General features: G+C 36.0%; 2 protein-coding genes across 2 annotated transcripts in view; one reads left to right on the top strand and one right to left on the bottom strand.

Moving 5' to 3' along the window:
- Positions 1-6092, bottom strand: part of LOC106668894 (paired box protein Pax-6) — a 165416-nt gene extending 159324 nt beyond the window's left edge. The window contains exon 1 of the mRNA XM_024227243.1: positions 6024-6092. The gene's annotated coding sequence lies outside the window, so the exon portion shown is untranslated. The remainder of the gene's footprint in view (positions 1-6023) is intronic.
- A 14118-nt stretch (positions 6093-20210) lies between these two features.
- On the top strand, positions 20211-20567 carry LOC106668886. Its single transcript, XM_014398040.1, has one exon. It carries the CDS (start codon positions 20211-20213, stop codon positions 20565-20567), a length of 357 nt encoding a protein of 118 aa, XP_014253526.1.
- The last annotated feature ends 7009 nt before the right edge of the window (positions 20568-27576 follow it).

The raw sequence follows: 27576 nt of genomic DNA, 5'->3' as shown, positions 1-27576 counted from the left end.
TTTAAAAAAAATTAGTACGTAATTATAAAAGTAATTTGTTATTCTTCCATTACTTTCCATAAATATAAATACAAATATAAATATAAATGTCCGGATAGCAAGAGTTGTAAAATTAACAACGTATTTTTATAAAACAAGTAAAAGTTGTTGTAACTGAGTAAGTTCTAAATAAAAAAGGGTGGATCGAGATGAGTTCAAAAGAGAAGAACAACGTTTTAGTTTTTCTTTAGTGCCATGCTTTCGGAAGATATTCTTTCATCATCAGGGCTCAGAAATGATTAATCAAATAGTCATTACAATTAGTACTTAATCATTTATAAAAACATCAAACAACCTTCTTTTTTTATTTTAAACGTTTATTTAAAGAAACGAAATAACTATTTGTAACTATTACAAATAAACAATACCTGTATGTACAGTGTAATAATTAATCACGGTAAGGTAAAGGTACCTGGTTCGAATCCAGCAGCCCTGTATTTGGGCTTTTTTGACAAACCCTGAGGGTTCTTACAATTTCGTAGTTGAAATACCCCCGTGGGAAAAAAATGAGGCAAAGATTAAGAGCCATGAAGGCTGAACAAAAAAAAACTGATTTTAACTTAGGAATTTTATGTAAATCATCAAGCACGTACAAATCGTTAGAGTTAAGATTATAAAATATTTTCAATTGGCTAAAACTCCTCGCCTGCAGATATAATTGAAGCGTCATCCTTGGTGGGGAAAAGCCTACCATTTTTCAAAGCACGGGTGGGAATTGTCATAAGGGGGGTGAGAATTCACTCGCTCCCACCCTGGAACACCGCAACAATCCACCGCTCAAGGCGCCACACTCCAGACGCCAGACCAATACTGGACACTGGACATTGAAGAATGTAATTTAAAAAAAAAGGTTCTGGATGTTGACTTGTTCAACGTAATTCTGTTTTGTTCGTTTAATATTCCCTATGAATCGGAACAACCTTTTTAGGATAAATAGTGTTACTGCGGACGTACAAGGAGGGTATGTTAAAGGGTTAAAAGTTTGACTTACGACAGACGGTTTGACGTTTTAATATGTTTATAACCGGGGGACCGCGGTAGCCGAGTGGTTAGCATGAGACTCTCACGCCGCGGTCGTGGGTTCGATTCCCACCGTCGCCTCTGGCCCTTTTTTCCCGATAACCCCCAATTTGAACACACAAGAATTCGTACTATGGCTAATATGCAAGATCATAAGGCCAATATTAAAAAAAAAAAAAAAAACCTCTAGTTTGACCCTTTCCGATCATTTTGGTCTGACTATCCTCCCAGTTTCGACTCCCCACCGCCCTCCATGCATAACCATTTTTTCTACATAACTCTTAAATTTTTTAATTCATTATTCACGGCAGCGAGTATTTCCGTCCATTGTTCCAGTATGTTTTGTGTTTACTTTTTTGTATATTGAAAGAAAGAAGTATGTAGATAGAAAGAATGTATTTAAGAGTGAGTTTAGATTTTAAAAAAGCCCCTGAAACCTGACACCCTAACGATTCTGTACTAAGGACGCAGAGTTGAACTTTTATTAATCAGTATAAGCTATTATTTTGTTAAAATATTCCACACATTCCCTGAATATGGCAAGAAGTCGAAACGATTGTCTGAAAAAAGATCTGGAATTGTTTCAACAAATAACCAAAGAGAAATGTACATCTTCAAAACTAAATTTTTAAACATTTTCTAACAAATGAAAACGTTTCTAACAAAAAAAATGTTTTAAATATTAAGTTTAAGATATAAGAAAAATTCGTCGACTTAAATTTACGAAATTCTAATCTTTACAATTTTTTAATTTATTCTATAAGTAAAATCATATTTTTATTGCTAGTTTAAAGGTGATATTTTCAACTATACCTTTGACGAATTTACCTAATTGCTTTTCACGTCCCTACTTAAAAGAAATTTCAACAATATTAAAAAATTTTTTTTTAAAAACAGTGCAGCATATCTTAGTTACAGTCATAAGACCATATAGTAAGAGCGATTTGAACACAAATCACACAAAATCTCATCATTTTCCGCTTTCAAATATAAAATAGTAAACGAAAAACCTAAAATCCAATCAATTTGTTCTGTTGAATCTGTAATAAAAAGATTTTATTTAAATATATATACAGGACGGTTCTCTATGATATGGAAAAAAGGAATTGTAAGATAGTAGTAAAATGGGTTTTCTACTCACTTTGTCGAAAAACAAATTTTAAATTTTGAAAAATCGGACTTTTCCCACACGAAAATTTCTCCATTACCTATGCATTTTTCATCGAAATTATCGTGTTTTGGGGTGTTTTTTTTTAAATCTATGTGAAGTTGTCTAAAGAATGAATGAGTCATTTACTGAACACTTTCAGTCCGACTAAGACGTTTCACTGGCACAAACCTCTCAAAATGAAATATCGGAAGATCTTAGAACAAATTTCAAAAATTCACTACGCTGTGGCAAACCTTCTTAGAGATTAGCGAATTTCACAAAAAAAGTGTATCATCGGAAAATAGCACAGATGGCACAAAAGCTAGATTAAAATTAAAACAGTTAAAAAATAAATTAATTAAACAAATAATACGAAAATCACCCAATGTATAATTCTAACAACGTGTGCCACATAAAGTTTTCCCACGTCTACAATTGTATTTTAATTTTTAAAACCATTTGAGCAGTGTAAAAACCAACGTGACTTCGTATGAAAGATATTCGAACGGCAAAAATTGCAATTGTTATTTTGCAAAAAAAAAAAGGAAATCTATTGGGTTGGTGCAAAATAAATGGAGGTTTGGAAAATTTGCTTATTTTCGCAGATGCTTGTCATGTACACAAAGCTAATCTTAAATCTAATTTATGGTTATCGTTTATACAAAACATTTTACTTCATATTGAATTTTATAAGAGTGGGGTCCTGCAAAATTAAATATGTCCAAACTAGATTTTCGTCAAATTTATTTTTACGAATTAAAAACTTGGGCGAAGTGCGGCTCAAACCGCGCGTAACATCAATACAGTTGGAGGGAGGCATTAGCGAATGCACGGTAGAGCGATTTTTCAGAAACTTCCATCTGGAGGCAGGGAAGTTCGCGATAGGCCTTCCGTTGTGGACATCGACAACCCAAAATGTTGTTTGAAGGAAATGCACGAAGAAAACACGGGAATTTGCGGAAGAGCTTAGTGTTGACCAATCAACCGCTGATCGCCATCTGGAGCATTGGTAAAGTAAAGAAGCTCGACAAGTGGGTACCTTACGAACTAACCTATGCCCAAAGTAATCGACAATTTGAAATTTGCACGTCGAGAGGACATGCAAGATGAAAAATGAATTCTATGCAATAACAGGAGGCGTATAAAACCGCACATTTCTGCTGTACCTCCTCAGGGCAATGCGATAACCCCAAACTTAGCAAAGAATGAGCTTCCATTTTTTAAACTTAATTTAAAATTTTCTTTTCTTTTTTTAAGAGAAAAGAATTTTTTCCATCCGTCTATAATTAATGTATACCAGTGCGGGTACAACGTATTCCATAACAAGATCTTTCAATATCATGAAAATATTATGATTCACACAATATCACCAAAATTCGATAATTAACATAACGTCAAACTACATTTCTGCCCAATCTTCACCAAAATTCAAAACGAGCTTTTACATTAATTTAAAAAAAATAGTTTTTTCCTTATTTATCATATCGGCTATGCATAAAAAAACCGCTGAACTACGAATACAATATTTGGGCTAAGATTTTTTTTTAATGTATTGTTTGGGAGACTTAATGGAAATTTCACACGAGTTAGCGAATATTCTTCATTGTATATTCCATAAGCATATCTTCCACAATTTTAAACACCGAGGGAGGGATCTTTGAACATTCTTCAAAAAAGAATTTACATCCTAGAATATTCTATATTATGATTTTGTCGTTTGTCTCAAACTGAATCGTTCGAAACTATATTTTTTCTCCTCATCCTTCCCTCTTGGATGGAAATAATTACAGTGGAGAAAAGAACTCTTTGATTCTTGGAAATATTTCATTCTCACAACATTATCAAAACATGATGCACTACATTTCTGTCCAATCTTCACCAAAAATCAATACGAGCCTTTATATTGTTTTATTATAACCAAGAAAACAAAATGTATACTTTGGGATAGATTTTTTGTTAAATATAATTTTTGGGAAACTCAATGGAAAATTTCGAATAGATAGAGAATTCCATAAATATGTCTTGCACGATTTTAAACACCGAGGGATGGATCTTTGAACATTCTTCAAAAAAAAAATTACATCTTAGAATATTCGATGTACTTATATTGTCTCAAACTGAATCGTTGGCAAATATATTTTCCTTAGTATTTAAGGCGTGAGAATGAGAAAGGAAAGAAAGATCGCGCATGCTATGAAAAGGCTCTTGGAGGGAAACAATTACAATTGGAGAAAAGAATTGGGTGATCATGGAAATGTTTCATGATTCACAAACCAGTACCAATATCACCAAAATTCGGTATTTTGCATAAGATCAAACTGAATTTCTCCCAAATCTTCACCAAAAATCAAAACGAGCCTTTATATTATTTTTGTAAAATCAGTTCAACTACGAATACAATACTTTGGGCTAAGATTTGTTTTTTAATATAATGCTTGGAAGACCTAATGGAAATTTCAAACGAGAAAGAGAATTTTCTTCATTTTGTATTCCATAAAAATGTCTTCAATTTTCTTCATAAAAGAATTTACATCCTAGAATATTCTATATTTGATTTTGTCTCAAACCGAATCGTTCGCAAATATCTTCCCCCTCGGTATTTAAGAAGTTGGGAATCCTTTGGAAAAAGGCCAAAGTGAAATTTTTATTTAAAAAAAATAAATAAATAAATAAAAGAAGAAACACAAGTGATATGGAAAGGATCTCTACTTGTGCGTTGTTGAAGCTTCGCGGGGCAACAGAAAAACTTTCCCGTCCTGCTTCTCAATTTGAAAAAAGGGGCAAAAGGCCCGAAAATTGATTTTCTTTTTTTACGTTTTTTTTACAAGGAGAAAAATCAGCCGGTTTCCGGTCCGGGAACTGGCTGGTGAAAAAGTGCGTTATATAAGGACCCGGCTTTAAACCGGGACCGGCTTTTAATAAGTATCAGAAAAGGGAGGGACATGTAGGGATAATGTTTGTATAATGAGAGAGTTGTGCGGCTGAGATGAAAGAAGACGTTCGAGATGGCTCCGATAGGCCATCCTGTCACTCACGACTCTCTTATTGTATTAATTATATCTCCCTGCCGCGGGAAGACTTCCGATCAGCAACTCGACAAACCGGTGCGGCAAATTAATAAAAAAAGGAAAATTTTTGTTTATTATTTTTTTTGGGGGGGGGATAAAACTGAACCTAATAATTTATTTCGGAGAAAATTTTAAATCAAAAGGAGGAAAAGCTTGCAATTAAAATTCTTTTAGCAAGATGAAAAGCATTTTTTTCATGTCGGCGGAGGAAGGTTATGGATTTAGCCGTTATGATCTCTAATGGTGTGTTTTGCCGTGAAAAGGACCCGGAGCTTTAATGAGCGTCAACGTTTGACTCTACACTAATCAGACCTCTACCACTTCAATTACAACTAACAACCTCTGTCCCGATAAAAAAAAAAAAATGCAGGAAAGACGGCGAAGTGCTTCGCCAACTTTATTTCCATTCTAATTAATGGCGTTTTGAATCTGGGATAATGGACAAACCCTTTTTCTGATTAAATATGGGATAATTTAAAAACCGATTAAAAAACACTCATGATTCAAAATTTGCCATGGAAAAGGACGATTAAGAGAAAAGGAAATGTTCACATTCCTCTCAAAATAAATCTACATAAATATTGCAAATAGTTAAAAGTTTAAAATGCAAAGGGTGTGAATTTTTTCTCTCAATTTCCCATAGGGGTAAAGGGAGAAAAATTCACCTCGGCTTTCCCACCCTGGGATCGACCGGCCTTGAACGGGAAGACGCCGTAAATTGAAAAAGCCCTCCGGCTTGTACTTACGCGTTCGATTTGTCGTCAAGTTGTGCCACGGCTAAGTCCAAACACTTTTAAGTCCTTCCCAACTCGGGCAGCTCCGAAAGCTGACTGGAATCCTCATGAAGGGTGCTGGGAGGGGCGATGGGCGGAGCACTGATCCCCACCCCCAAACAACCCTAACCTTACATATTTACCTTACTCAAATTGATCTGTTTCAACGAATACACATTATCGGGGTTGGAACATCTTTTCCGGAAATAAACTCCGTCTCGATTGAAATTATTAAACTAACTTTTATCTGGCGACTAATTGATTTGTTTTGCTGACATCAGAGGAACGAATGCAACGGCTCTTACCAAATACATATGCATATAATGATGATTATATATAAATCATCAACAAATTCATAAAAATGTAATGGTGCATCAATCCCATCGTCCTTCCCATGTGTGACATGAATCAATGTATTTACGATTGGTGAATTTGTAATTTGGATTTTACCGATCATTTCGGTCCAACTTCTCGCCATATTCAGTGTAATGTCTGTGTGAAATACCGAACGAGTATGACAAACTGACCCAATGATGATGACAGGACAAGACCCTGCAAAGGATATCTCACAAGTTGTGTGAATGTCCATGCATTTTATGATATATTTATTATAATAATTTTATANTAGTTTTACTTCAATAATAAATAATAATTAATAGGTAATAATTAATGTCTTTGCATTTTACATACAAAGGTTTTTTTGAGGTGATTCGCGTAGTTTCATTTTCTTTCTGTATTTCATACTTGGTAGTTTCGTGTCGTTTTGACCTGCCTAACCACTCTATTTTAGGTGTATCCGACATGTTTCGAATTCTCGCCATCTTCAGTGGTGGGTTTTGTTGTCACACAAACGCCACCATTACTAAAGCGATATCGACAAAAATGATCAGAAACGCCCAAACTACAGGTTGATCATCACTCAAGACTTCGAGAGGATTCTCACAAGTCGTACGAATCTACTTGCATTTTGTAAACGTAATAATAAATAATACTTAATAATGAATTAAGTTATAATTATTTGTGATGTGAGATTTTTCATGTCGGCGGGGTCCTGTATTTTGGTCATTACCGATCATTTTTTTGATTTTCCTGATTCGCTGGGTCAGAACGTCAGACGTTTTGCAATATATCGCCATCTTCAGTGTTGGATCCGCACATGTAGTAATTCCTGCTTCATATTAATGCCTCCGAATATATCTTTATTTAAAATAAGATTTGGGGGTGGAAGGTTCGTTTAATTATTTGTTTGCCACTATGTGATTGTAAAACCCTGACTGCACACAAGTATCTAGACTTCTTAGACTGGCCTATCTTAAAATAGTATTTTCTAATTATTTTCTATATTATATTTTAGCCAAATAATGTGTTTTACATTCAATTTAATCATCTAATATGTGTTGTTCATGAGCTTCAACCTATGAAGCAAGTTAATTGCTAAACAGATTTTAACCTAGGAAATACATTTTAAAATTGTTTTTAATAAAAAGAAATCAGTCTGAGGAACATGGGTAACACGATAATTTAACATCGTTTAACAGTTTTTACAATAGAAAGGAGGTAATAATGTTTAGCATACAGAAAAGACTTTGCATTAACATCATACACACTACCAAGCCTGAAATACAGGAAAAAAATTAAAGAAAATACGCGAATTACCTACAAAAAAACCTTTGTATGGAAAATGCAAGGACATTCGTACTACTTGTGAGACATCCTTTTTATGTACTTTGTGATCAAATTGCAGTTTGGTTGTTTCCGGTTTTTGGCCTACCTTAGCTAAATGTCAGACTCGTTTTAGTAGTTGTAGTGATAATGAGGTAAGAAAAAACCCACAGCCAAAGATGGCGAGAAGCCGCTATGCATCAGATAGCCTACCGTCGCTGTTTTGGTCATCAGACCCATTCACTTTTCTCACCGTCTTCGGAGGTGGGTGTTTTTGAGAATGAAGATATTGAAATTTAATAAAAATTTGAAGAAAAAACGCACTATGTTTCAAAAATGATAAAAAACTTTTTAAAATTTTTCGTGACGTTATAAACTGTTAAATTTAGAAATATTAGAAGTATAAATAAATATAACAATTAAATAAAATAACAAATATATAAACTATACATAGCAACGGACCTCTATCGGTAGAACGAAAATATTCGCTGTTAAGCAGGGAGCACGACAAGAATGTCTACTTTGTACTCTCCTATTTACATTATTTATAAAAGACTTAAAACAAAGATCGCCTAAAATCGTCCGACAGTAGAGAAATGTTGCACGATGTGACCCACCTAATTAAAGAATGTTGTTCCTTGGTTCTATATAGAGAGCTTGTATGAATGCAACCCGATAAGATTTGTGCTTGAGCACGTCCCCTGTTCTGACTTTCAAAGGAAAAGGTCTTTTTTGCTGTTTATAATACTTTATAAGTTATCTCGTATTGTATTTCTTTGCAACTAAATTTATTTATTATCATAAAAGTGTAGTGTGGCAGGGCCTGTAGTGGAATATTGTGTACCATATCAACTCTCAATTAGATTAATCATACAGTATGTGTAAAAGGTGATGGAATATCACGTACTCCTAACCAAGTAAATGGTCGTAAATAAATAAGAAATAAATAAAGAAGAATGTATTTAAGAGGCTATTGATAGCACCTGGAGCTCAACCTCGCTAGCTGGATGGATGAGGCAGAAGTCTGACCTCGGGCTGCCAACACGCTGGGTGGATGATTCTCGGTGCTTGTCGTTGTTATGATGATCAAAGTCTCTTTTTCCTGAGAAACTTAAAATTTTATATCGACCCTGACAAGGAACTGTTTCTCTGCGTTGACTAAACTGTAATATTAATTACATACAAAAAATGAAAAACTCGAATAGTAAAATGTTGGATAGTCCAATAAAACGTCGCCCTGCTTCTTATATTTTAAAACTATTCTCGTATCAATCGTTTTATTACAGCTTAAAACGCTCGTAACTAAGAAAATAGATTGATTAAAATCAAGGTAAAGTCTGAAGTTCAGACAAATCGAATTAATGCGTGACGGTTTGAATCATTAAGATAAGCCGAATTCAATTTGTTTGCACTGACTCCACAAGCAAGCGGAGGTGTATTGTTTTGTTCTTCTTCCGAGATAATTCAATTAGCACTTTCTTTGTGTACGTTTTCTTTTATTTAAGTTAGAATTCTATTGTGCCAGTGAAAGAAAAGGTGGCTACGCAGTACTTTTCACAATGATGTGTGGAGTGTTTTGGTACTTTTTGGATGAAGTTTTCGGCTTGGAACTTAACATACAATCGCGTAAGTCGAGTATAGTGGGAAAAGTGGTAAACCCCAAAGGTATGTGTGCAGTTTTTCGAAAAATAAATAAAACGATAAAAATAGTATTTTTGGTGTACCAACAACTCGAAAATAACTTACCGTTTACAATTTGTTTTTAGATTTTATTTGTAGCCTGTACATATTACAAATGTGTTCACAGCACGTTTCAGCACCAACACTAATGTCAGCGCTACACCCGGAGGAACATTCCATAAGAAGCCAACCAAAGCTGGCAGGTGGTCTTGATCAATGTACATACTTTAGGTGGCTATCGTTGATTAAGGCTACTAGCGGGTTCTCGGGATAGAAATGTGTAGAGAGGGCTCAAGCAGTAGGGTTAGGGTGGATCGAGAGGTTAGTGTGAAACTTTTGGAATCGAGAACGGATCATTTCATTGACAAAAGGAATGCTAAGGTCGTTGTGGATAGTAAGGTAATAATAGTGACGTGATAAGGTGCTGTGGGGGGGGGGCAACGGTTTAGGCGTTGACGCGTCGCTCATCAGTGTAAGGTGAAGGTCCCGAGTTCGAATCCAGCGGCCCTGCATTCGAAGCCGTCATACTTACAAATGGGCTGTTTTTTTAAACACCGGCTGAGGGTTCATATAACCTCGTTAGTTGAAATACCCTCGTAAAAAAAGCAGTTATGGTATAGTGAAAGAAGTCATACACAAGTGGGTTAGCTCATATCTCCAGGAAAATCCTCAGGGGATATTAGAATAGGGAATGGTTTGTTCAGTTCCCATGCAAAACGATGGGCGTGCCTCAAGGGAGCGTACTAAATCTTTCTTTGTTTCTGCTATGTTAACGACCTGCCTTCCTAACTTAAAGGGTCGCTTCATGCCGATGACAACAATTTCGTGTTTCGGGCTCATTCATTTGACAGAATAAGCCCGAATTGGTTTGGTATTAATTAACAGGCTTCAAGGCTGAATGAGGTTTGATTGGGAGCTTTGTGGGTTTTGATATGGAAATGTTGCTTTCAAGGTCAATTGTGCATATCAGCATCAGTGGTCGTAGTGAAAAGTGGGTTAAGTCAAAAATTGTGAAAATCGAGTTATGTACGGATAGCCAAGCGGTTATTAAAGCATTAGCATGTAAAAAATCACAGGATGGATCCAAAATAGACAAAGGGAGAAATGGATCAACTGGAGGGGTACTAATTGTGTACATCCGGAATCTCCAAAATTTGGGAAATCACAACATCATTATATCTTTGGTACCAGGACACACTGGAAAATCTTAAAAGACGTTACACTGACAAAAAATCCTCATAAGATTAGATAGCCAAGCAGCTGTTAAAGCATTAGCATGTAAAAGAATCACATTAAAATTAGTCAGTGAATGCATACAAAATCTCCAAAATCTGGGGAAACACAACAACCTGATGATATCTTGGGTGCCAGGGCACAGGGGAATTTTGGGTAACGAAAAAGAAGACACTCTGGCCAGAGGAGGCTCTGCAAGACGATATATATGCCCTGAACCTAATTTTGGGATAACAAAAACAAACATAGAATCCTCCATCACAGAATGAATCTTAAAAAGATAAAACGAGAAGTGGATAAACTCTAGAGGTGATAGACACAGTAAGGTTATGTTAAAAAACCCTCACCAAGACTGGCAAACACGATGCTTCAGTTAGAGAGGAGGACTAAACACATTGTCAAAGGAATGATAGTACTATTTATTACTTATTACCATGATGACTCCCCCTCTCTTTGAATGTTATGCAATGAGGAAGAAAAAATGGCCTCCCATAGCAACTTCAAATGCGAAGCAACAGCTTAATAGAAATAAGCTGAGACACTAAGAAAACCAAGGAAAAGGAATTGTAGAGACTTAATCAATGATCTAGCACAATTATGAGAAGGATTGAGTCGATTGCCCTGAACTAAGGAACTAGGATGTTACAATAAGCCAGATGGCTGCAGCGCTTGGGGAACAAAAATCCCCGACTTCCGAGTATCCATCATCATCATCATCACCACTCAATCTTCCAAAACCATCAAGAAGGACACTTACTATGAAAGAACTAAACATATCTGATTATAGCCAGGATAATCAGGGATGATGGGTGGTATGCCAGCATCATAAACATCATTACACTACAAAACAGAAATTGTTTGTAGGACATATTGCAATATTAATTTATTTTAATCGTATCTGGTTCTAATTAGGAAATAAACAAATCGTGTATTCACAGAGGGAGTTTATTCGCTTGACTGAAAAATCAGACTTTAAAAAAAGATAATAAATTTAATTTGTTGTTTTCCCAATTGGATTTTTCCACGCAAAATCAGTCAAATATGCAAACATTATTTTTACTTTACTCCGGCTGTTCTTCCAAGTTCATACTTGAGGCGTTACAAGTGGAGCATTCTATTGGCTCACCAAAGATCCAAACTATCAGCAGTATCAGGACACAAAGTATTTTCCATTTCATACATAATTTAGTTTTAGTTATCCATGTTTTAACAAGTTTAATGCATAAAAAATGAATAATTATAACTGCACCTATATAATTAATTATATAGTTCACATACTTACAAATATTCATTGATGTTTTTGAAGCTATAATTTGGATCATGATTAATTTATTTTATGGACGTATATGTTCGTATCATCCGTAGTTTTTAACTTATTTTAATATATAAATATAAATAATACTGATGAGGACCACGGACGTGGGATCATCGATTTGAATGAAACCTTTTTGGATGCTAGCAAAAAATATAATTTAAGTAATTTACATATTTTTTAAATTTTGTTTTGTAGCCATTGTTGAATCGTATTTAAGTTTATTACATAGTAAACGATTTGTTTATGTTTACCAAGTTATAAAATGATCGTGTTACACTAAATATATAAAATGTTATAAAAATGAAAAAAGAGAAATGTAGACAAAAAATTTGATTTTGGAAAAACAAAATCAATTCAGAATCGTTTTAAACACTCTTTTAAAGCCTTTATAAATGATTTTTTATAACAAAAATAAATATATTTTTGACCAGGATTCAGTCGCGGGCATTATTTCCCCAATGTCCTGTGTTAAACTTAAAAATGCATAACTCCTTGGGATTTTGTTCAATGTTCACGTCATTACAACTATTAGAAAGGATAATATTTCTTCTTTTAATCTATATCGAAAAAATTTTATATTTGATTTCATTATAATTGAGAAAAATAAGGGTGACGTCAACAAAAACTCATCAAAGGTTTTATTTTATTTATCCAGTTCTAATTTATTTACGAGGCTGTCGTTTGTGCCATTACATCCAGTTAATCAAATTCTAAACTTTTCGGTGGTCATTTCAAAGTTCAAAGTTATTACTAATTTTGTGATTTTCGAAAAAATCTGAGACCGGCAAAAAATGAGAGATTTTTAAAATTTAAGGGTATTCCCAAAAATTTGTACCTCAGTTTTTTTGTGCAAAAAAGTGAACATTAACTTTGTTTCTTGTTAAAAAAAATTGAACCTATTTTTTAGCAATAAGCAATATTGACATTCGTGCTTTATTACACACCGAGAAACCCCCAAATATAAATTTTTGGGAACATTTGGGATTTTTCATTTTATTTTTTATTGATTGTTTTAAATACAAAAATAGAATTACGTTTAGAACGATTCCAACGATATATGTATTACAAACTTTAGAAAGATTGAGAGACCTACAAACTATATTTAATTACACAAACCTCGCCATAATTAATAGTTGATTAATCAGAACCCAAAATATAAAATAAAATGTTTGAAAGTTTTTTATTGGTTTCATCCTTATTTTTCTCACTAGATCATCCTCATCCTAGATACTCGTAAAATCATTCTTTTTCACCCATTCGGCTTCCGTCCTCTTCAATCCACAATCTTACAAGGTTTCAGAGTTGCCGACACCATCTCCTCTGCTCTAGATACCATGAGTGTTGTTTGGGTGCTTTCCTAAACGTAACACAGGCTTTTAATAGGATCTGGCACCCAGGCATACTTATAAACTTAAACGTATCCGACACACTTCTCATTACCTATCGTACTTACACACCCCAACACTATCACCACCTCCTACGCGGACGATACCTCAATTTTTTCCTCTAATTTGAATCCTATTCAAGCTACCTCCAACATCCAACAACGCCTTGACCTTATCAAAGACAAGGGCAAAAAGTGGGAACAAGACTGAAAGAAAAATGTACCAAATGAAAATGGAAAAACATACTTGCCTTCCACTGTACATCAACGACAAAAAGATAACTATTTCCGTTCATGTCAAATACTTAGAACTACACCTAGACAGCGGACTGACATGAAATCACAACTTTCACTACACAATACAACTACGAAGACTTCTAGGACCAAAATCTGATTTGACTGTCAAAACTAAACTAATCTTGTACTGCCGTGCTTATATCTGCCAAACCATCCAACATACAGCTCATCCAATCCTTCCAATCAAAAGTCCTCAGACAAATGGTCAAAGCTCGTTACTAGGTCACTAATCTCAACGATCTCAACATTCCTTGTGCCAAAAAACTGATCTGTGCCCGTTTCCGATTAATCGACGATGGCCTCGAGACCTCCTGGGATTTCTCATACTGAGTGTCAACATTGGCTGGTTTCTCACGGCATGTGTCCTCCGGGTGCAGCGCTGGGAGTAATGTTCATGCTGTGATCGTGTGAAAAAACGTACTGTGATCACATTTCTAATAGGTACAAATGTGTATAAACTACCAACAAAATAAAAAGAAGAAAAAATAATTCCTCGCTTATAGTTGTACAAAATCTAAATATGGCTAAAACATTCTAAAACTAAGAAAATCAGCTTTAAAACCCATGTAACAACGTTGAATCTGCATAAGTTTCAGAAGAGTTATGCATTTTTAAGTTGAACAATGGGTATCAGAGATTTAGACAAAAATTACCATCGGCGAATCTAGCCAAAAAAGTTTTATGTTTTTATTGCTATGAAAATTCGTAAAGGGTGCGGAAAATGAATCGGATTTTTTTGACTTACTTTTTTGCAAACTTATTTTGGTTTTCGTAATTTTGTAAGTATGTAATATCATTTAATAAAATCCTGCTATCTAATGTGTTATCACATCAAAACAATGATACATAAATGATCAAATATTTTATATAAAAAACAGTTTTAACAATGCCAAGCAAACCCCATCTGTCACAATCTAGAAAGAAGAAAAACAAATTTGATAATGGTATGTAATATTGCTGCAAATTATACACAAAAACCTCTCAATAATAAATTTATTTACCAAAAAAATATTCATGAGCTTTCGTACGTTCTTCATGTCTTTTTTTAGAAATCATCGTACTGTCACAGAGAAGCCATTGAGGATGGCATAAATCATCATATCTGGAAATTATAAAATTGCGTCTGTTCTTTCCAATATGGCTCTGACTTCTAGTTTGTAATTTATTTATATAAATTTTTACTTGTTGGAGGACATACGAACTTGGATTTGCTAGGTGCGTCACCAGTTCTGTACTGAAATCGAAATCCGACTTTTTCATTCCTGGGAGAAGAAAACCTGTTTTACCTTTGTTGTTACTCCAGAAAAAGGTTGTCGGGGCCTTACTTAAAAACGTGGCACTTATTAAAAGGATAAAAGAGGAGCCGCTGGGATGTAAAGGCAGGCTGAATAAAGCGCCCTCTTACCGTATTGGTGCCCGACCTCAAACCACCACCCAAATCCTCTTTCAGGCCACACATATAATCCTTATTGCCATTATCGCCGTTCCTTTATTACTAAGTGCCCTTTCCCACCTATTTACTCTTTGCCGGCGAAGATCATCATACCCAACGAAAAAACTTCAAAGAAAAAAAATATATACAGGAGAAACGGATAAACAAAACGATTCCCACGCACTTTGGTATCGTGAGACTTTTTCCTTTCGAATCGGGTGGAAGATCAGGCTGCGAACTCTTGATGGTACATGTATACCTGGTGATTATTTAATCTACCCCCTTTTTATTTCTTTTGTTTGAAATAATTTTTAAAAAAATAGGACTGGTCTTTATATAATTTTGTACGTAGAATATGAAGACCAAAATTTTTTTCAAACGTACGGTACGTCCCCAGGGCTCAGCAACTTTTTTTTAAGGTTGTAGAAAGCAATGATCAATAGACTCGCAACAACTCGATTTTCCAAATTTATAAATGAACAAAAAAGTGGAGAATAAAGCTGAATAAAAAAAATCAGTACATTTTATTTTAAAAATTAATTTTAATGGTTTGGTAGAAAATTAATCAAAACGCCGGAATACGATTTTTTGGTATAATGAATTTAACTAACAATTTATTGTACTCGCTTCGGCGGTACATATACTAAAATTGGAACAATTTATTACACGGTTTTGCTCATAAAATTTAATTGACAATTTATTTCATAGTTTTACTCGTAAAATTACACCATTTCCGTCGGGTAGCATCAGAACAGGACACTCATATTTTTTGTACTTTATTTCAAACTACTTAGTTTGAATTACATGTACAAAATTACATGTAATTTTGTCGTTATATTAATTACAACATGTTATTTTAATGTAAACCAAATTAAACGAGATCAAAAATTCGTAGGTTTTTATAAACATTGTTTAATTATGATGGTTAGGATTAACTTTATTTAAAACTAATTATTCAGAAATCGTGAGATGCGGTCTGGTGTGATAGGTTTCAGAAAAACATTTTCTTTACCGTGCCAACGTTTCGATCTTTATTGAGATCATCTTCAGGGCTCAAAGTGTTTGTCTTCTGTGTAAGTGTGCCATTCTTGCGTGTCGTGTTGAGAGCACTCTCTCGCTGTTGACTGTACGCGATGTGTGCTTGGGTAGGATAAATGTGCCCACCACACCAAAACGTGGCAAGGCGTCGGGTAGCATTGGGTAGCGTCGCATGGCGTAGCATCGGGTAAGTGTGTTCCTGGTTTTACGCCAACGAGGCAAAGTACTTTGGTATGATATTAGACGCACGTAAAAAAAGAGTGAAGATTTCACCATAAAATTCCGGAAAATGTACTGGTTAATGGGCAGATGCTCTCCTTTGCCCATTGAAAGTAAGATTTTACTGTTTCAACAGGTACTGAACTCTATGTGGACGTACGACATCCAGCTCTGGGGCGTGCCAGCAAGGCCAACCGCCAAATCGTACAAAAATTTATAAATAAAGTAATGAGAAGCATAGTCAATATAGTCATAGTCAGTGGCAAGGAAGACGAGGTTTCATCGAGTGGCCAGCGAGATCTCCAGATCTAACACCCCCCCAACCATCCCTAACCATCTCTAATACCCTTAGATTTTTTTGTGGGGGCACATTAAAACAATGGTGTAGGGATAGGGATAGGGATACAAGAGAGGGCCACAAGGCCTTCTGCACCTCTACCTGAGAAGATTTATTGTGCTCCACTGTTTTTTTATAACTCCCTGGCCAGCTTCTGGTTGTTAATCAACCTCCATAGACTTGCCAGCGGCTCCTAAGTGTAGGATCTTGCTTATGGTTTTTCCTGTCCTGGTCGCAAGAACCTGCACGTACATAGTCCTTCACAGACACATAAAATGTGTTCTGCGGTCTCCTCTTCTTCCTGGCAGTATCTGCAGAATGTTTGTTCTGTCTGTACTCCTATCCGGTGCTTTGTTAAGTGGCAGTGCCCTGCCAGGAGTCCAACAAGAATCTTGGTCCGGTTACGGTTGCCTTCCATTAACTCATTTGTAGGTTTTGCGGATGGCCCTTCTATGAATCTCTTCGAGTGCCTCATGACTGTGGTATTGTTCCACCAGGTTTTGAGTTCATTAATAATCCATTTTAAGATGTATCCTCTTTTGTGGCACGATGCTAACCTACAGTACGGTTCAAGACCTAGAGAGTCCATGTTCTTTCCCTTTTTGGCCAATATGTTCAACTTTTTGTTGTCTCTATGCTCCGAGTGACCAAGGACCTATGCCAAGGTCAGGTCATTTGTGTCACCGTCTTCCATAGGTCGTACATGCAGTTCCAAACGCTCTTTGTCTTCACCTCACATTAGGCTAGGGCCTTAGTGCTGCCTGACTGTCAGAGAAGATGGCTATCTTCCGGGAATGCCTTTTTATTTCCCTGGCGCAGTGTTCAATGCTATGATTTTAGACTGAAAAACTAGCATATTTACCTAGGTTTACCATCACTTCAGTCTTTGGATTCATCCCGAAGACTCCAGGTCCCGTGCCCTTGTCGGTTTTGGAGCCGTCCGTGTTCCAGTAGGAATTTACCTTAGCGGTGTTCCTTTGGCCCATTCTTCCCGTTCTCGTATCAGTACCTTGCATTTTTTAGTAAAATTGTATTTTGGAGTAATGGCATCGATTGGCATGCCTAATATGGCATCTGCCTGTATCCCCTCCCTCACTTTCCATTTTTTATTTACATGGCCTTTCCTTGCAGATGGTTGTGCATTTATGAGCCTGTGGGTTGCTGCTCTGGCTTCTCCTTGGATTAAAATATGAAGTGGTGGGAGGTTTAACAACACCTCCAGGGTCGCAGTTGGCGTTGTGCTCATGGCTCCAGTGACACTGAGACAAGCTCCTCTTTGGGTGCTACCTAATAATCTGATTGCTTTGACCTGCAGAGTCTTGGTCCACGACACCAGTGACCCATATGTCAACACTGGTCTTAAGACGCTGGTGTATAGACACAGAGTCATTTTGGGGATTAATCCTCAGTTATTGGCGCAGAAACTTCTGCATCTCCTCCAGTCAATTTTGTCTCTCTGAGTGGTTTTAGTTAAATGTGTATCCCATGTGAGCCTCTGGTCTAGTGTGATCCCTAGATATTTGGCCTCCTTGGAAAATGGGATCGGAGTACCGTTTAGACTTGGAATACATTGTTGTCTGCATGGCGGACCTTTACTACTGACGCAAGCTCGTCCGTATAGCCTAGACAATACAATCTTTCTTGAGTCAGTATTTGGAGTTCATCTACCAGCGTCCTCAACCGTAGAGGTGAGAGAAACCCCCCCCCTTGTGGGCATTTCCTGGCTGTCTTAGATGGTCGCACCGCCCATGGTGGATGTGATTATCCTCTTCATTAGGCCTTCTTCCACCCATTGGCATATCTTTTACGAGATTCCAGTGTTTTTGATTGCTCTATATAGAGAGGCTGTGGTTGCATTGTTTAAAGCACCCTCTACGTGTATAAAAAGTGTAACAGCTATCTCCTTGTCGTTTATGGACTTGGTTATTTACACATTTACACAGATCATCCAGGGCTAGCTCTGTGGATTCCCCTGTCTGTTCCTCCAACTAGAGGATACGACTGTTAAGGTTTTGGGAATGCAGTGGGAACCGAAGAACGATTGCCTGTCTTACCGAATCCAAACGAGAGAACCCGTACTGACGGAAAGAAGAATCATGTCGACCATTGCGAGGATGTACGATCCCCTTGTACTCATGGCACCAATAATATTCAAAGCAAAAAGGATATTATAGAACTTCTGGGAACACGAGGTAGGTTGGGATGAGCAGGTTCCGGGACAGGTTGGTGTAGAGTGGACACAATTTTGCAAGGAACTGCCAACCTTGAGTTCCATATATATGCCGCGATGCATAGTTTCAACGAATCGTACACATACTGCCATTATCGGATTTGCTGACACTTCGTCTTTGGGATATGCGGCAGTCTTGTACCTTCGCGTTGATGCCCCCGTAAGGACACCACTACGAACCTGCTGTTTGCAAAAACCCGCTTGGCTCCGATGAAGCTTCTTACCAACCCACGACTGGAACTCTGCGCCGCATTGCTGCTGGTGAATGCTCTTGCTGCCTTCTTCGAAGATATAATAGTAGATGAAATCATTCTACTCACCAATTCATCCACTGTTCTGGCATAGCTTCAGTATTCCCTGCATCGCTTAGGGACATTCGTGGCCAATAGAGTCGTGAAGATATTGGAGAACTAACTCATCGCTCGACTGGTGGTTTCACGTACGATCTGAGGACAATGCGGCAGATTGGCGTCGCTCGGAACAGATCCGGGTATTCTTACAAGTCAGATGTCGTGGTGGATAGGTCCAGATTGGATGAAGCAACCGAAAGAAGAGTGGGATCTGAACACTTGGCTGGAAGGCGGACCTGACTTACCGGAAGTCAAGCCTCAAACCATTATGTTGACTGCCAACGAGGTAGGTACGATTGAGACCTTACTGGAGCGATTTTCATCGTACTCGCGGATGCTTAGAGTCGTTGCCTACAAACTTGCGAGCTGAAACAGAGCAACGGAACTCCGGCATCTTGACACTAAGAGAAACCAACGAAACCCATCACGTATTGACGAGATCCGTGCAGCAGTATCACTTTCGAAAAAATCTCTAAATCCTTTTGTGGATTCTCTGGGCATTCTCAGGGTGGCGCTTAGCTAATGCACCCGTGAGCGAAGAAATGAAGCATCCGATACTACTGACTAACAAATCCCACCTCTCGACGCTGTAGATTGACCATCTCCGTAGGGTCCACGCTCACGCTGGGCCTTAACTAGTACTCGCGTTGCTGAGGTAAAGATCCTGGGTTCCCAACGCGCGACGGCTAGTCCGATTTCGTGTCCGCCGCTGCATTCGCTGCCACCGTCTGAGAATTGGATCGAGTGCGCCTCTCACGTTTTGAACAAGGTACAGCATTTCTGAATACGGGAGTAGATTTCGCCGGTCCATTCCAGATACGGGAATCTCTACGACGCAAAGCTGCTCTGGGAAAAGCCTATATTTGCTTGTTTGTTTGTCTCGGAACTAAGGCAGTGCATATTGAGGTGGTCTCGCAGTTATCGACTCGGCATTTCTCGCATGCTTGGACCGATTTGTTGCTAGATGAGGGCTCCCCGGCAAGATGATGTCCGACAACGCGAAAAATTTCGTCGGAGCTAAACATCAGCTGACCGAACTTTATGTCTGGTGGGCCTCCGAGAATACGAGACAAGAAATCGACGTCCAGATGAACGTGGTGAAGCGGAGCATCGAATGGAGCTTCATACCGCCGTCTGCCCATCACTTTGGAGGATTATGGGAGGCGGCGGTAAAGTCACTGAAATATCACCTCACGCGGGTCCTGGATCATCAACCATTAACTTTTGAGGAGTTGTGCACCGTGGCTATCAAGACTGAATCAATTCTAAACTCACGCCCTCTCTACTCGATTTCATCCGATCCCGACGATTATTCTATGTTGACACCTGGACATTTTTAGTCGGCGACGCCCTAGTATCATTGCCACAATATGATTGATTGGACGGATCGCGCGCCACAAATGCTAACTCGATGGCAATTCCTGCAAAAGTGCGTGGAAGATATCTGGAAAAAATGGCGTCTGGAGTATCTGACTACTCCGCAGCAACGGCAGACCGACAACATGGCTCTTGGAACGCTTGTTGTTATGCGGGACGTACAAGTACATCCGTTATCATGGCCTGTCGGAAGCATCATTGAGCAGTACCCGGGCAAGGATGGGGTGTACGAGTTGTGAGCATAAAAACGCCCTCAGGGGAATGTACGCGTCCGGTTACTTGTCTATCTCCTCTACTCCTTGAACTCTGAATCTTTCCAATCCTGTTCTTCCACCCTACAACGTCTCTTTCCTCTTGGTGAAATTTCTATTGAAATTTGGTGGGCGGTATGTTTACGCCGGAGAGAATTTTATTCATTTTTAATTTTGTTTATTTATTCAAATTTCCACGGAGACGAAAAACAAAAAAAGGACTCGGGGTCCAGCTGGCGAATAAGTAATTGAGAGTGGACGACACATTTGTTTAATTCTTTTTGATCTCGATTTGTAATCGAAGTTACAATTTACGAGTACACCGCCTTATGGCATTCCAGCATGAATATCGGTTTGAGTTCCGAATAGGCTTCTTACTTAATTCGGAAGTACCTGTCAGCAAGGTACGATCCGATCAGATTTGAGTAGTTGGCTGGAATGAACACCTCTTTTCGCCAGATCCTCCGAGGGTCACCTATTCGACAGTGCTCTTAGTACGGAAAATTCAATAGTTAATAACTTTAAGCCTAAATATAATGTAGCCCCTGTAGTTCATTTGAAGATTTATAGTAATTTCCTCTTTAGGATGGCATTATGTGAAAAAGAATTGATTTTGAAAATCCTATTTTTTCCATTTTACATCCCCGCTAGAACATGTTATTCTAAAGCAGGGCGCATACTAGTCGGTGGGTCGGCGCGGCGCGGGTCGTAACTGTGAAGGTCCGCAGTCCGCACACTATGTAGGAACCAGCTCTCGGCCGCGTTGGTAGTATTTTCCCCCTCCATCTGACTAGCGTTGCGGTTTAGTGGTGATTTTGCATTTGCAGGAGTCCCCCGTGACAATAATTATATTCATAATAATAGTAGTGTCGAGGAATTATTTTTCTGGTCGCTCAGTTGGAAGAGGAGAAAGAAAGGCAAAAATGGAAACGACAAGCATGGGTACATGAAATAAACACCAAACGCCTTACGTTTGGAGAATATCATCATTATTTTATGTAAATGATCTTGTTTTCAAACTTATCCTGAAACAATGCAACTACTATTCCAAAAAGCAGGGTAAACAAAGCAACACGTTGGCTTCGTCTTTACAAATATGGCGTCCGAGGGCAGCCGAATATACCCGAACTCAACGATTTCCGACGCCCCAGCGCACACTAAGCCGGTAGGAAGGCGCGGCGCGGAGCCGGTTTCCAGAAGTCTGGCAACTTCTCCAAGTTCGGCTCCGCGCCGCGCCACCCTATCGATCTAGTGTGCGCCCAGCTTAAAAGAAATAAGAATTATTTAAAATTAAAAAGTTTTATAAATCTATTAATGTGCATTCTATGGTGTTATCGATAATAAATTCGTTTACAGAATGGAAAAATTTGGAATGATACAGAAATGAGAAGTCAAGTAAATTTGATAATTTACTGCTGCTCTATTTAGGATTCATATATTCTTGGGTACATTTGGCCTTAACCTTTATGTGTGCTCTGTCTCCTGGTGGTTATTTATATCCATCACTTCTCCATTTCTATTCCAACTTTTCTGGTTGTGACTTAAAAAAAAGGACAAACTAACATGGCTACTAATTTAAGTATAGTATTACTTCCATCATACAAAAAATTTAATAATGGCCCAAACTCGATCAAGATTTGATTACAGCCAGTTCCTGGAGTCTTATCAGTTCTACTGCTAAAGTTAACCTTGAGGGACTCAACCGCTAGGTCATATCAGCCCTAATGAATGCAGTTTTTAAATCTAAATACACTCACATTCTCATTCATTCTTCAATACCTGCTTTCCTATTTACATACCGTTCACTCAAATAGCTGTTTAGATTAATCTAATTGAAGGTTTATGGGTGCTCAATATTACACCATTGGCCTCTCACACACTAATAAACACATTCAATTTCAATAAAGAAACAAACGAAAAATATGTCAATACTCTTAAACAATCAAATTAATTTGTGAAGAATTTTTTGTTTAATTTTTACATTGTGTTTGAATAATGTTTTAATAATATTGGTTTTGTTTATTTTCCTTCCAACCTACTAAAACTACTTTTTTGTGACGAATGCGTTGAAAAGTGACTCGCCTATTTTTTGGTACGAGACTAACAAAATAAAATGTGCCGAGTCATAATAGACGTACCAACGATGATTTTCCTATGGTGCACCGAAAATTGACTCACTTTCTTTTATTAACGTATTAATCAAAGGAAATAAGCCTAGTCAGATTTAAACGCACCCACGTTGATTTTCCAATGGTACGTCAAAAAATGACTCACCCTGTATACAATAAAACAGCCATATCCTCCAGAAAAAAGAACAGAGGACCCAAATACTAACTGCTGAGCTCAAGCACAATTCTCATATCATGTGGCATACACTCTCCTTATATCGAGCCAAGGAATGACACCCTTCCATTAAATGGCAGGCACAACGAGCAACTTTCTTTACATGCCAGACCATACACGGGCTTTGGCTCATTAAGCATACATGTGTGCAGCCTTGCATGATCTTAACTGGGTGGGGATAGTCCCTCTTGTACAATTTAGATCCTCCGAGGGCCACCCATCAGCCATGCTCTTGACAAGTACGAGCTTCTCTACCTATCTGACCCACTGATGCTGCCACTTGCTTAAGATCATATTTTTTATTACATCCTTCCAATCCTCACTATTATTGTTGGCAGTACAGGGTCAGTTCCTGGAGTCTTATTAGTTCCATCACCAAAAGTAGGCATAAGGTGCTGTTAACATAGGTAATTTCAGCCCCAAACACACTCACTCTCACTCTTCCTTAAATATTTTCTAAACTATTTACGCGCACCATTCACTCAAATATGTGTCGTGGAGTACTTGATATTCCTCCTTTAGCCTTTACACATACTATATAACTAACCTAATTGAGGATCAAAGAGGTATTCAATATCTTGTACAAATTTTGATCAAATGCTCACAAGTCATTATCGCGTGTTAATAAAATGGTAAACACTCTGAAGGAAAGCTGCTTTTCAATTAAAAAAATAAAATAAAATAAAATAAATAAAAACAATATTAATGTATAACATTTATTTGGTTAAGTAATACAACCTTTCTTCAACTTCAACTTTTCATCAGGAATTTCCTTCCATATTTCATCAGAAATTAAACCCAAACATGGTGAAGAAAATAAAACAAAAGAATATATAATGTAAAGGAAATAAAACAAAAGAATATATAACAAACACATTCATATGTATTACACACTGATAAACCAAAACTGAATATATGAATACCATCTTAAAATGGTTTAAAGTAAAATAATCACATTGATGATACTTATGGCAAAAAAAAAGTGGATGATAAAATAAAGATATAACTGTTGTACACGTTATAGAAGAATATGTAAATTTTGTTAGATAAGTTATTATAAGTAAATTGTTTATAATGTTAGTTAATTTAGAAAAATTTGTTGACTTATTTTGTCTTTTTGTATCTGACTAGATGCCTCTTTGCTAAAAACTTTGTTAATAGCAACCGAAACAAAAGAAATCAAAACCTTGCCGTACTCTTCATCAGTATGTGCTATTTATGACAGGCTTTAAATAATGTTCTTGAGCTCACAACTGTAAAAACAAGTTACCTCACCATTTTCATTACCTTTAATAAAATATAATAAAAAGCCAAAAAAAGAAACAACTTTGAAGAAATAAATATGGTTCACCTTCAGTTGCTGATCCAGCAAACATCCCTAACTAAATACATAATATTAAAGATTTTTTTGACAAATTCAAAGAAATAGACTATATACAAATTTAAAGAATATTGAAATTTAAAAATAATGTAATACATACACATATATATGTATAATATATATAATGTTATATAATGTATATATAACAGTATATTTACAATCAAATGTAATGTAAAACAAAATTCAAATACCTAGATATAAAAAAATATATATATAAATCAATTAATTAATATAGTGGAGGGAATGTAAAGATAACTTAAAATTTATTTTATAAATTTAGTCTTCATAAAAAAGAAAGTGGATTACAAACCAAAAACCAATGCAACAAGAAACCTTTTTTTTAATGTTAAAAACTGTTGTTTTATCGTTAATTTCAGTCTTAACTTTTAAAATTTCAATTATATAATAAAGAAAGAACAGAGCAAAACATATTTTAGCAATTTATGTTCAGTCTTGTGAAGAATTAGACATAACATCTTTTATATCCAGCAGAAGGTAAATTGTTCTTTTTTTATATAAGCGAGTTCAATTTTCTTTTTTTTATGTTACTACATTTTGGATAGGTTATAGAATTGCACTACTTTTTACATATTCCTATAACAAAACAAACAAACAAAAAATCTAAAGGCATCAATATTTTTATTATAAAAAAAGGTAAAGTGAAGTTTGATGGGTCATAACACCAAAACTGATAAACAAAATAAGGTAAAAACATATTACTACACTTGTACCAACCATAATAAAAACTAATTTGACTCGAAAATACTAGCAAATCTGTAAAAACTAAAACTGTAATTATTGCTCAATTTTAACCAAAAAGTGATGTGAGAGAAACAGACTAGCATTGCCAATTTGATTTCAAAAAGATTTGCGCATAATTTTGTATTAAAACATAAAAAATTAAATAAAAGAACACATAATTTCATGGCAATAAATTTTCAAACAAAATCTGATGTTTAAAGTAAATATATAATGAAAGTGCAGCTATTCAATCGCAAAGTAGTATCATGAAACTTTGGACAACGTAATGATACAAATATTACAGAAGAAATTTAAATTACGGGATTTATTGTAAAATACACGTCAGCTATTTCTAATAGATTTCATGTGTAACAACAGTGAAAAGGTCTTTTCACCATGATAAAATTATATGAAAAACTCCATCCTGTTTGTGGAAAAAAAATCTACATAATTAATTTCAGCACAAACACAAGTTAAAAATGATAAATCAACCACCATTTTTTATAAATATAATTAGTTATAAAATTTAACTTTAAATACTACACTAGTTATTGATAAACATTCTAAACCTGAAGTGAAATTGTAAGTGAAAAGGCTTCTGTGTAGGGCACCATAAGGAAATGCACCACTTGCTTAAATGGACTCTGGCGCAATTTTTCTAATTTAAAAAAATTCTTGGTAAACACTGAAAGAATATAATGCATTAATAATAGCTTCGAGCAGTCACCCCCTACCCAAGGGGCAGTGTTTCAGCCGGAGACGGAAGCAACTCCCATCCAGGCCAAGCTTATCGCAGGACTGAGTGAGGAGGTGCCGAGTGCCAATAGGCATTCCCGAGATGTTAACTGGTACAGAAAGGCACGAAACTATATCACAATTCTATAAGATTAAATAGATAATTTTCCTGTTTTTTGATTTAATTAAACTTGTTGCATTTATCTTTCTGTTTATTTATTTATTTTGACTTCCCTAGGATATTTTTTAATTCTCATTTTTGGGATTGGTAGATTCACCCCCCTTTCTTGTCAAATCACCCAGGCAGTCACAGAGCACTTCATTTTACTTGGATTGTGTAGCTTTATTTATTTATTTATTTAAGTACAGATCAATTTGTTTTTTTAAGGAATTTATTTATTACCCTTTTACATTACAAATTTTAAATTCAATTGTTTCAAAAGTCTACCAAGAATTGTTTTTAAATTGGAAAATGAAGAAAGTTGTACAAAGCAGGTCAATGCAGTTTGCTTATAGCACATCAAAAAATGCACCACTCTTTTTATACAAGCTTAACTTATGTGAAATTTACTTGCAATACGATTTCACTTGCTAATTGAGCAACATGGGGGAAAGTTTCAGACAGATGAAAGAAATTTTAACTTTTGACAAATTTATTTAAATTACTAATAAATTAGTTTTCTTATTATATGAGCCTGGCAAAACATTAGGACAAAAACATCAACTATTTTAAAAATCTGATGTTTTACTCTCATTTATTTGTTTGCTGCTGTTGGTTGTCATTTCAAAAATAATGAGTTATCCTTAATCTCATAATCCCATATATATGAGAGCGTTTTTTTGTTCGTTTTACTTTTCATGTAAACGTATGCTACAATTGCTACAATTGTGTTGTTATTTCTATTATTCTATTTCGATTTGTTCGTCGAATACTGTTTTAATGGTTATTTAGCAGTTTTTACAAACTGAGTCTGTAAATGAAAAAAATGTTGAAAAAATTGAACTTTACTAATCTTAAAATAAATACATATATTATATGTCAAATACTTTGAATTCCAGTGCATTAAAACTTACACTATATCAATTTTCTGTCTTTTTATTACCATACAAAATGAATGTAAAAATTATTTTTTATGCTTATAATATAAACCAACTACAATACTAAATTAGGGCTATGTTTCAAAAGTTATTGTAACATAAAAACAAACTGAAAATAATATATTGATTGGAACTTATTATTAACAGAAAAACTCAAAACGCAGACAAAACTATTTTTATATATGTGGTAAATAAGACAACAAGTAAGCTCAGAAAATAATGTTATTCAAGTATTTTTCACATAAGTGCCTAAAAGAGAGAACAACTGTGCACAATTTGGAATATAAGTGGTCTAAATCAGAACACGGTTAGTTCATACTGAAGGTTGCAGAAATGCAGAATAATCAGAATAAATAAAGAATGAATAGAATTGGAGTATAACTCTGTTAAGTCAAAGTGTCTGATATGAGTGTGATAGAGAAC

The sequence above is a fragment of the Cimex lectularius genome, unplaced genomic scaffold (genome assembly GCF_000648675.2).
Source record: "Cimex lectularius strain Harlan isolate CLEC.00 unplaced genomic scaffold, Clec_2.1 scaffold224, whole genome shotgun sequence".
NCBI classification, from domain to species: domain Eukaryota; kingdom Metazoa; phylum Arthropoda; class Insecta; order Hemiptera; family Cimicidae; genus Cimex; species Cimex lectularius.
Note: the sequence above shows the minus strand (reverse complement) of the source record. Positions and strands in the feature narration are given on the sequence as shown.

What these genes read in the sequence shown, in the direction of transcription:
- LOC106668886 (XM_014398040.1), top strand. Translation starts at nt 20,211, where the DNA reads ATGATGTCCGACAACGCGAAAAATTTCGTCGGAGCTAAACATCAGCTG.